Source organism: Fringilla coelebs (genome assembly GCF_963513975.1).
Source record: "Fringilla coelebs genome assembly, chromosome: 1".
Taxonomy (NCBI): Eukaryota; Metazoa; Chordata; class Aves; order Passeriformes; family Fringillidae; genus Fringilla; species Fringilla coelebs.
Genome location: NC_140028.1, coordinates 137,145,892 through 137,158,037, shown reverse-complemented (window position 1 = coordinate 137,158,037; position 12,146 = coordinate 137,145,892). Strand labels below are relative to the sequence as shown.

The following is a 12,146-nucleotide window of genomic DNA, read 5'->3' as shown; positions in this document are numbered from 1 at the left end:
TCTTCATGTGTCCTCTTCCTGCAACAGCCTTGGAGCTGCTGTGTCATGGCACCAAGGTTGTGCAGGGAAAGGTGTCACTGACTGCTGCAGGTTCAGCCCTGGCACAATTCTGTCATGTGCCTTCAGGAAGTGATGACCACAGAAAATATCATGTGTGATCGTACTGCTGTGTCTCATAATACCTATGTGTACCTAGTGTGAAAGCAGAATGCTTAGCCTTTCCCATTTTTATGCAAACATGATGTAGAAGCAGATACAGGTAGGTATATATTTGAAAATATCTATATCTCCTTGGAGATATAAACAATCTTAAATTTCACACGTAATCCCTGGATTTGCAGGATCTGTTGTGCAACAGTTGTCTGGGTTACCATGAACCTCTTTTGCAGCTTAAAGTCATTTTTATAGCTGTTTGATTGCTGGAGCCCTGCTGATGCACTTTTCTTACAAGCTCCTTGAATTTGTAAGCTTATGATCTCACAGCACAGTGGGTTTGGGACACTGCTTAGGTGGCTGGGGTTTAGAATTTGCACACGTGTCAGCAGTAGTTTATGTGGATATTAGGAAAAGGTTCTTCACCCAGATGGTGGCTGGGCACTGGAACAGGCTCTCCAGGGAAGCAGTCACAGCAACAAGCCTGCTGGAATTCCAGAAGCATTTGGACAATGCTCTCAGGCTCATGGTGTAATTCTTGGAGCTGTCCTGTGCCGGGCCAGGAGCTGGACTTCAGTGATCCTTGTGGGTCCAGCTCAGGACCTTCTCTGATTCTGTGGTAAGTATTGTGCACATTTCACTACCCCCTGCAGTGGGTGGAAGAGGCTGTGTTTAAAGAGACCATATTTGTCAGTTCTTTATCTTACAGGCGAGTGAAAGGAAACTGATTTTTGTCTCTCAGATACTCACCCATTCTTTACTCCATACTGCTGGCTAAACACACCATGGAAATAAGTTCTGGCATTCACTGAGAAGTTCCTCCACTTGCCTGAAAATACAGCACCTTGTAATTTAAATTGTCTTTGTACAGCATTTGCTTGGCTCCCAGGAGCAGGAGAGGAGCTGGCTCCTTCAAGCAGGGTTGCAGGAATGGGTGGCACATTTCTCTACATTCTGCAAGAAGCTTCTGAAAATATCCTGTGTGCATGCTTTCATATCATAACATTACACTGCATATATAGGGTCTGCTCCCAAACCCACAGCCAACTGGCATAACAAAATCAGATTTTACTGCTGTCGTGTCAGCCTAGGGTTGAAATATGGCTTTGAAACCCTCCCTTTCACCCTGCTTTTTTAATGAAAAACAATCGTGCTGGAGTGTAATAGTGCTTACCCTGGCTGCATTTGACTTTAGCTTTTTATTTTTAAAGCCTTATTTTAGTCTTTAAGAGCTCCCAATTAAAATCTTTAGCTCCAGAATGAAAGACTGAACGTGCCTGCCTGCACAACTTTCCTGGGTGGGAGAAGGATATTTTTGTATTAAAAATAAAGAAAGTTGACACAGTGGTATGTTTTCTCCCTTCATATTCCTTACTTCTATTTTTCCTGGTGAATCTTCATTTGCCATTTTGTCATTTTCTTTTTTTGTAACATCTAGTCTTTCCTTTATTTCTTTTTTCTCTTCCTCTTCTCCTTTTTCCTCTTCTCTTTATTTCACCCTCCGCCTTACCTGCTGCCTAATGTAGTTTTTAATGTTAACCCCTAATGGTTTGCAACAGAAGGGCAAACCACTTCATCTGATGAGTCACCACAGCACGTGTTGTAAATCCCTTCCCAAATAAGACACACACACACAAAAGAGGCCTAGGTCAGATGTTCCTTTATGCATTGTGAAAAGCATGTGGGAGACTATCACCAAGGAATCTGATAACATTGCACGACTCCATGAGGAACATGCCAACTCAATGAGAAAAAAATTTATTTCAGTCAGCTTTGCAGCAAGCTTGTAAAGAAAATAAAACCCTATAACCATCAGTTTCTTAACAGCTCACCTCAACACTCACAGCCCCAGCTCCTATTATAGGCTCTGCTAAGGTCTGGCTAAAAAAACAAAACTCCCACAGTGCTCTGGATCTCACCAAGGAGAACACATTGTCACTGGTCAGCTGTGACAGCCCAAACAATGAAGTGATTTGCGCCAGTTTTTTATCTATTTTGCTAACTCATAAATTCTTACATTCATGTGCATAATTCAAGACTCTGAGACCATTTGCACCAAGCCTACTCTTATGTGGGGCTTTTAGTGCACTTATTAATACAAATATTAATATAGACTGGCAAACTCAGTTTTCTTTTATGATTTATAAAATACACCTATTGCAGTCTCTGTGGGCATGTACACTCATTTTATAAAAATCACATGTATTAAAATGTAATTAGATGCCTACTCCCACTGCAGCAGGCTCCAGGCTGCACAATGTAAAAAAGTCTTTGGATGCTCAGATATTCAGCAAAAAACTTGATTGTTAGCAGTCCTTCACAGATAAAGCTTATATGAGAAGCTTGATGCAAGAAACAAACTGCAAGGAAATATTTTCACAGAAAAGGTTTGGTCTAGGGCATGATGGAAAAGGGATGTTCCTAATATTGACAAGACCCACCATATGGATCTTAATAGAAGATGTCAGACCAGGGCACTAGCTGTTTCCTGGGAAAAAAACCCACTGGGTGAGCAGGGAGAAATATTCACTTTAGTTGTCACTGTGAACATAAATTGTCATTATGCAGTTTGTTCATCTGAAAGGACATAACAGCTGATGACAGGTCAGTTGTTATACTTGATGTCCCTGTGAAGCCAAAGGAGTGAGGTAACAGGGTTGTGGGGGTGACTTCATTGCAAGCTGCTCTGTAACCTCCTCCTGGAACAAAAAGAGCAGCAGTAAAATAAAGCTTTGCTGAAAAGGAACTTTCTCTAGAGCCCGGGCCCAGAGCTCATTCCTGCAAGGTTCTGACAGCTTTCCTCCTCCCACCCAACTAAAGGACATGGCAATAAATCTTTGTCAGTAGAAATCCAGTACCCCCCTGAGATGGGAGCAGCAGCGATTGGTACCCTGCACTCTCCCGGGTCACACTGCCTTGCTGTGTCTGCAGCCATGGGTCACCTGAAACTCCAACAGGGACCTTCATTCCTCCGCCTAAAGGTTCTGCTGCGTGAGCGCTGCCAGCCCCAACCAGATGGTTTCACACAGACCTTCGCAGCCCAGGACCTGCTTTGGGGCAGGAGGGGACTCCCGAGGGACAGCACTGAAGGGATCCCATGTGGAGGTGGCCTGGGGTCTGCAGGAGATCAGCTGCCAGGCTGTGTTTGGGGAATATTTCTGTAGGAGACTCTGCGGTTTGGAGTCTCTTCCAGCTTGAGCTTTCCTGTCTGCACTTCTTCATAATTCATCCTTAATAGGTCTGCTGTCCCTGAGGAAACTGGGACGATGGTGCAAAAGGAAAAAGGTTTTAGGAGTTTCAGTGCTGGGTGGGATGAGCCCTGTCTGTGTGTGGAAAGCCTGCGGTGGTGTGGCTCGCTGGCTGAGCAGTTATCCATGTTTACAGGCTCATTTGTCTGTTTACATTAGGCTCAAAATGGGAGGCTGCAAGTGTAAATATGTGATGGCCAGTTCCTTCTTCCTCCAATTCTAGCTAGAGAAGCTGAGGTTTTCTTGTTTTTCAAAACATGCTGTAGTTTTTGCACCAAGATTAAATGACATTTTTTATAAGAGCTGCTGCTTTGGGCTACGGTTTCCCCTCCCTTGCATTGCTGAGCAGCCTGGGCTAAGCCACGTTCCCTCCCCAGATGTGGGTGAATATTAGTGGTGTTGTGTGGTTCACAGTTTACTTTGGGATCCTTCAGGGATAAAGGAGCTGTGTCAATGCAGAAGAGCACAGGAGTATTAACTCAAATTAACCCAACTTTGTTCTTGGGGAAACAGAGATCTGAAAGTCTTATGCACCCTGAAATTGTGGTTTGGAAAATACTGGAGTCAAGGTGTGTGTGAGTATGTGACCTACAGAAATACTTAATCTCCCCACTAATTTACTCACACATGTAATGTTCATTTTTCTTTCAGCTGCCCCAGTTTATTTCCTATTTCTCCTTCTTTTTTCCTCTACTTGCTTGTTTTGAAAATGCTGGTCAACACATGTTAAGCCAGAGTTTCCAAAACCAACAAAAGAAAGTTCAGGAGAGGCAGTGAGAGAAACAACTGAATAATGTTGCCAATTTTAAAATGAAGATAAGTTATACAGGACCTTTTATTGAACCAACAAATGTTTTATAGTGTTCACCATTTGAGGCCAGCAGTTCTTTTTTTTTCTCCCCTCTATTTTAAGCTAGAAGATGTGTAATTCACCAGGAATCTGTACATGTTAAGGTAGCTTCAAAAAACATGACGGTCATGTGAGACTGACCTACTGTGCCTTGACTTCTATGTCCATTTTTTCCCCGCTACACAGTGTTCTGTACCCTTCCATCTCTGTCTCATTCCCTCATTCACACATTCTTTCCCCTGTTGGTTTCAAGCCATCTTTGCTTTGTCAGTGTTACCTGATAGCACAAAGCAGGGTTTAAGCCAGTGGTTGTGGCTCAGCTTGAGTCGGACAGCGCGGTGAGCGGGGGAGCAACGTGAGGCTGCTTGGTGCTGCCTAAAGGCTCAGTCCTGCCTTCCCAGCAGGGCCTTAGGGTGGATTTCATCACTGCACACATGCAGTGCTTAGTTTAGAATTCTCAAATCCAAATGATAAAATCTAACTGTAATTAACATTATTTAGCACACCCCTGAAGTCATCCAAATACATGTAAAAAAATATTAGTCTGGATGCGGTGAACAGTAAGGGTCTGAATGTTTGAATGTTCTGAAATGTTTGAATGTGCTGCGAGCTCCGTGTCACCAGAGAGCCTTTGTGCATAGTAAATTGGAGGTATGTGATGCTATTGAGCAGTTTAAGGTTGGTTTGCCTGCAAGAACCCTGGGCTTCATTTTCTTTGGCTAGTCCTTTCTGAGAGCAGAAGAACAAAGGAAAACGCTTTAAATATAAGAGAAATCCTGGAAAATTCTGTTCTTAAATGCTTTTGAAATAGTCAAAATATTGCCTAGGCAGTATTTTGACTTTGGACTTCTGAGTCTCATTTACATCTCTGCTAAAATGGGAGAGCAGGCTACCTTGCAAGAGAGTTGTCAGGATCAGCGAGTCTTATGAAGAAATTTTATGGTAAAAAAAAAGATGTCATGTACATTAATAATTATGTGAGTCCTGAAAAATACCATGCTGTATCACAAAGCTGGTATTGTCTGGTGTCTACACTCTTGGCACTATGCCCTACAGTAAACTGTATACTGAAAACTCATACTAATGGAAAGGTATACAGAATTCCTTTGGTAGGTGATTTATAGTGACTTCCTATTATAAACAAGAGGGAACAAATATCCTGCCTTGCTGGTTTCTTTGGGTGGATGTTGAGAGCAGAATGAGACATTCTTGGCCGGGCAAAAGCGATTCTCTGGATGCTTACAGAATGAAGCACCAGAAAGTGAGGTATAAATGACAGCTCCTAATTTTAAATGCTTAAGTTTCTATTTTCACAGTGTTTAAAACTTTCTGGCTACAGAGCAAATGACCACTGTTTTAAGTGATTTCCAAACCTGTAGCAAAAAGGTATTTCTGATGTTTAATATTAAAAAGATTTATTATAGAATCTCAATATATGTTGAAAGCCTACCACCATCCTTTGACAAGAAGCAAAATCCTTTCTGAGACGCTACAAAACACCTTCAGCAGCATCTTCTTCTGGTTTCAATTACTAAATATGCTATTGAGCACTACTGTTTTTTGTTTAGGAAAATTATTTGTGCTGGCCAGTTGTATGCTGTTAAAATGTATTTATGTCTGTATGTAGTAGGGTAAACATAATTTTTTAACCTATCAAAGTCTTGGGAAGGGTGTGGAATACAATAATTCATCAGTCTGGCTTTCCCAGGAGTCACTTGACACACTGATCTAAGCTTGACCAGTCTGTAGGGGTTTAAATTTGTGTGACAGCTTGCCTTGATCTGACTATTGAGAGAGCCACACTCTTTAGGAAGAGACCAGAGGTTCTGCCACCAAGGGTGTATGAGGTTAAAGGTAAGCACAGCACTTGGAGAGAACAGCTCTGGTGCAACTTTGGTACCTCAAGGTTGGTAAAGTGCTGCTTCTCATGTAGTGGAGAGGGGGTCATGAGTGGAGTGCCCATCAGCACTTGCTCTGGGGGGAGTCCTCAGCTGAGGCTACTTGGTGAGATTCGGGATGCTCCATCATTTTTCCATTCCTTTCATCACCAGTTCTAGAGAGGTTACCCAACCCTTATTGCCTCAGAGATAAAATCTAGGGATGTGGTGTGTGATGGTCAAGCAAATGAACGCTTTCCATTTTGAGAATGCAGTTCTTTGATTATTTTCATGGAGCAAACTCACCAAAATGTTGTTTTTATAGTTGAAATATACTTTGCAATTCCTGTGCAGGTACCTCAAATAGTAAAAGCTTCAATTATCAAAATCTTTAATTAGTAGTTGGAGGCAGAGCAGATAGATTACAAAAATGAAGAAAAAGCAAAATATTGGGTAAGACTCACCATTTTGCAGTTTTTTAATATGCTTGATAACATTTTGTCATCTATGTTCTTTCTCTGGGGAGTGAAGAGCCAGACATGACCAGTCTGCATTTCTTCCAGGCTGAGCTAAGCCATTAAGGCTGTAGTTATACTAGCAGTGTCTAATGTCTCTATATAAAAATAGATATGAATCATTGATATACTGAATAGCCAAAGCAGAGATATGGTCCTCCCCCCATCCAGCTCTCAGCATATCCACATGGATGATAATGCTGTCCAAAGGACAAAGTGTGAGGAAGGGGCCACAGAACAGGACTCAGGAATTTGGCTTTGCAGCAGCACGCAAGGATATTGCGCTGCAGTGTTGAACAGAATGGCTGAGCCCACTTGTTGGGGGACATCTCTGTTCTTTATGAATGGAGTCCAGACAAACAAAGATACAAATTTATGTGACTTAGATGGCAGTTTCATGGCACATGAAGTGAACCCCAGTTTCGCTTTGAGTCACATCAAGCTGGTTTAACTGGCAAGATGTCAAGGAGAGCATAAGGAAAGGTCTTTGTTTCTTTCACTGAGGTTATCCACAACCAAAAAAAAAAAAGTAATACTTATTTCCTTTGCTAAAGGCCGTTCAGACACAAGGGAGCTGCTTGGATGCTGTGGTACTGCAAACTGGTATATGCTGTCAGAGGTTTGGTATAGCCGAAAAGGATTTTTGGCAAGAAAAAGAGGGCCTGTTCTTTGAAATTATGGATTTTCAGACTTCATTGTACTAACATGCTTTGAGAGCAGTTATTAGCCAGAGCTTTGCAAATCATCAGTGATGGTTTTATTTTAACACAGTTGTGAGTTTCTTTGACATAAATTATTTGTTTGAAAAAACCATAAAATACGAACAGAATAAGAAAATATGTGTGATTCAGGAAAATCTTTAACAAAGTTAAAGAATGGGCAGCTCTTTCCTCCTGGATTTTATTTTTTAGTTTTGCTGCTTTTATATACCATGGGCGAGATGCTTTCTTTGAGAGCTGGCTAAACACCAGTAAAAAATATTTGCAAATACTCCTTCAAATAAATGCTGGAATTGGAATGTGTGTCACCATTCACACCTACTTCCCTCAGAAGTTTGTACAAGCAATTTTTTTGTTCATAGGAAATATTTTCCAACAGCAAAAGAAACTGACAGATGCTTGAGAGAGGTGTATTTATATCCAGGTTTGCTCTGGCAATGATGTTCTCTATTACTTGCCATTTCCATTTCTATACCTACTGATCTATTCAGTCCTAAACATCATCTTGAAAATTGTTTCCAATTAGAAAAAACAATGAAGCAGGGCTGAAGAATTCTTCATAGCCAAGTACAGCATGAAGAAAGAGACTTTTTGTGTCATCCAGTACCTCTTTCTGGATCAAATGTTTCTTTTTTCCTTGATTCCTTGTTCTCTGCATAGACTGGTCTTCCTTTTCTTGAATCCCATTCAAGCATTGTTCTAGGAAATCTTAACAGATCCTGATTTAAGCTGTGCACTTTTGGAACAAAGCTTAAATCTTGGTCACCTGGGAACATTTCTTTATAAAGCTGTTTTTCAAGAGGATGGAGGCCTGCTGGATGAAGCAGGCAAACAGCTGATCTCTGAAATTGCAGCTGGTCTCCCTGTGGTTCTTTATTGGAACTGTGGTCTCCAGCAGTCACCTCCAAGTACTGGGAAGTGCAGCTGAGCTGAATTATTGGCTGTAGGAGACAATGGGCTGCTGGCTGTGGTGGGCAAGGTTGCTCCTAAGGGAAGGGCTACCGAGGGTTATTCCCCTGGAAGCTCTGTTTAAAGACAAGAGCAACTTTTAATTAATAATCTGATGGAAATCTAGCAGTAAGGTTGATTGTATTTGGGAATCTGGCCTCGCAAAGATGTACATCACTTTTTGAGATTGATGTTGTGTTTAAAGGGTTTTTGGGTCTTGTAACCATTAGTGCTCATGCCATTGCTGCTTCTTTGGTTTGACTTGTTTTCCATAGGAATTGCAGTTGGGCATCAGCTTCTTGCTCCTCTATAATGTATTTCTGTGTCAGGATAGCAAACCCACTGAATAAAGCTTATACATTTCTGCCTGGTAAATATTTCTGGCTTCTCTGGGACGTGAGGACTTAGTGAATGAACAAATATGACTCTTGATGAGGAAGTGTAGTTTATGCCTGTGATGCAATTTCATCTCTGAGGGCTGTTGACCAGGTGTGCTTGTTACTTGTGTCCCCCTCAGCTGCCTCTGTGACTGAGGCACTGCCTGGGCAAGGGGAGCATTGAAACCCACACACATCATGTGTGCCTGGGTGAGAGTCCTATTTTTAGTGCATACTAGAAGGCATTCACTGAAAGGCAATGAAGCTGATTTTTATTTTTAGGTTCTGCAATTCCTTATGTCCTTGGTATTCAAAACACAAATATGTTTTGAAGAGCTCCTCTATTGCCCTGCAAAATGTGGGTGAACCTTCAGGAACAGCTACACCTTCAGTGTAGCTTTCTCCAGGAAGATGCCTGCATGAAGCTGGTCCTTTATGTGTGTCAAAGCAAATGCTTTCTTTTAGATTTGGTAGCAAATTTGGAATAAATCTTGGGGTTTTTTTCAATATGCCTATTCCCTGAACATACTTGTTTTTAAAACTATTAAAATAAAATAGACTTTTCTTTTCCTGTTTTCAGAAAATCTGGAGAATGGACCAAATAAGTGTGAAAGGTGAGTAAGGGACTTCACAGTTTTCCCAAACTATTGTTGCTGTCACAGTTTTCCTGATACCATGTAGCTATGTAAGACGTGTGTGTAAATATTTATTATTGCTTGAATCTAGTGCAGCTAACAGAAGGGGACCCAGCAAAGATGAGACGTACTGGAAGGAGATCAACGCAGCTATGGCCCTAACGAACCTTGCCCAGGGGAAGGACAAACTGCAGGGAACTACCAGCTGCATCATTCAGAAATCATCACATATATCAGAAGTAAAGACTGTTAAAGTGCCATTAGTTCAGCAGTTTTAAGGGATGGGTCCTCTTTCTTTTTCACATCAAACAGACATTTTCCTCACTGGATCTGTTTTCAGCAAAATCCGATTCGCAGGCAGGGGGGAAAATGTGGAAAATAGGTCCCCTTTTACAGAATGGTCCGTTAAAAAATTTAAGGTCCCTTCTGACTTAGATGTTTTCATTGTATTAAATGAAATGTTCAACTGCTTCTATAAAAGGCATGTAAATTATAAAAACCCTGTTTTTATCAAAACATTAACTTATTTTATGTTAATCGAAGTGCGCATAAGATGTTTGCATTGCTATTACAGTAAGTGCCTTGCTTTGAAAAAATAAGCTATAACGTGGGCATAGTACAACAGTGGTATGCCTCAAAATGACAATGCCATAATGCTTAAACTTTGTATATTATTCCAAGTGGGCTTAAGCAGCCGAGGGCTAAACACATTACTGCTGAAGGCCCTGGAGAGTTGTGCTTATTTGACTTGTACAAATTGATGAGTCTTAATGAAATTGTTACATCATTCTCACTCTCTTTTTTTTAATCAACAGTGTTATAAAAATTGTACAGTACGTTTTGTCGAAGTGACGATAAGGTTGTTATGCATGTTTCTTACCTGTATATGCAGTATATTAAAATACCAAAACCATTCCTTTGAAAAGTGCAATACTCTAGAACACACAAATTTAGGAAATAAGTTAATTGTTCAGATTATTTTGAACTTAAACATATGCTGTGTTGCTCATTAAAGATTTCTAGTTGAGAAGGTTTTAGTCAGACTAATTGTAAATTCAAGTTGAATTTCTATAATTTTAAAGCTTTACTAGTGACTTACTGAAGTTTTAATAGAAGTAAAATTGGTTTCTTCTTGTACAAAACTAAAACTATAGTGCCATTCAGAAATGTTTCCATGGTGGAACTTATTACTTTAATGTGGTTTAAACATTTTTATTTTGTATGTACTGCATAAATGAGGACAGTTGATTGACATTTCACATGTCAGTAAGAAAAGCCTATAATATAAACTATCAAAGCCCAAACAAGAATCACAGAAGGAACTGAAACATTGAAAAATCTCAGCATTTAAGGTAGGAGGGTTTTAAGAAGACACTAAACCCTGTATTAAATGTCATGTCTCTAAAACTGACTGCTATTGAGTGTAATAACTGTCATAAAACCAGGTTTATTTTTAAATTTTATCTGGAGGTGTACAAGTTATTCTTAAGTCATATAACAATAGTCTAATGAGGTTTACAGTGCTTGAATAAACAGTGGCAAAGCCAAAACCAATTTATACAGAATCTGTTACAGAAAACTGGAAAAGAGCTGATTGTTGCTAGGATTTGGATTTTTTTTCCTGTGGGTATCCTGTTGGGTTTTTTCCTACTTATCCCTTTCCTTGCTTCTCCTTCTGGTGAGCCATCAATGAACAAGACAAGACTTCAGTTCTGCTCCTGCTGAGTTTAATGGCAGAACTCCCACATCAATGGAAGCAGGACTATGCTAATGATGTAACTAACTTGCAAATAGAGGCTGTTTCAGTTGCACTAAAATAGTCAAGACACATTGCAAATATCAGCCTTGGTGTGACTTCTTAGGAAACTTCTTGATGTAACATAACGTTGTTGGTTTTATTTAGTGTACAATGAAAATTATTTGATATGAAAATATTTTGTACATATATATTTTTACTTTGTTTTCTAAATTGCTGATTTGCATTGACTTAAAGTGCCAAGCAAGAAATGTATGTTGTGACTGTATGAACAGTTGAAGTATGTTTTACTGACTTGCATCATTATATGTCTAAGATTCCATGACATTAATTTTTAATACTTTACTGGATTTTGGCATAATAATGTGAGTTTATAACTAATAGCAGAGAGTTAATACTTCACTTTTGTTCATACTATTATAAGTTATTCTGGTATTAAATATTTTGTGACAATAAATTCATGGTTTTGACAAACTTTTCTGTTAGGAATATTCAGTGTTTTTGTCTGTATAAACAACAAAATTTGTCATGTAGAAACAGTACTTTTGGGGACTCCTCTGAAGCAAAACTGGAGAAAGCAAGCCATTGTATAAACAACATGTTAATGGTTCTCTTTTCCAATGATCAAAGCACAAGAATAATCTGTAAAACACATCAAGTGGGTTTTAAATTTAAGAAATACTTGGCCTAATTTCTTGTTACTGTTTCCTTTAATTTATTTTTTTTTCTACTGCTGCTTTAGAGTTTTCTGAAAACACAAATTCTGATGGATTATGTGTGTGTCTTTTTTAAATAACGAAAGTCATGATCAGTGCTGAGCCAACAGCTAATGAAAACTCAGTAATTATTTATGATATTGGAAAAACAAACATTATTACTATTGCTCTTCTTTGTTTCAACATATGTAACCATTTTAGTAAAATAAATAACTGCAAACAACATCTTGCTGGTTTGAATTAAATATTCATTTGTCTGTCCTTAGGCATTTGCGTTTTTGGTTTCCTGTAATAGTCAGGGTTTCCCTGTACTGGGACACAAGCCTGTGATAGGCAAGGACAAAACAGAAAA

The 12,146-nt window shown here is 39.6% G+C and overlaps 1 protein-coding gene across 1 annotated transcript in view; it reads left to right on the top strand.

The window, feature by feature from the left end:
• Positions 1 to 9,600, top strand: part of MKX (mohawk homeobox) — a gene marked incomplete at its 3' end in the record, with an annotated part of 46,088 nt that extends 36,488 nt beyond the window's left edge. Inside the window, exons 5-6 of the mRNA XM_084213255.1 lie at positions 9,268 to 9,301; positions 9,414 to 9,600. Coding sequence (XP_084069381.1) covers positions 9,268 to 9,301; positions 9,414 to 9,600 — 221 coding nt within the window. The remainder of the gene's footprint in view (positions 1 to 9,267; positions 9,302 to 9,413) is intronic.
• Positions 9,601 to 12,146: the final 2,546 nt, after the last annotated feature.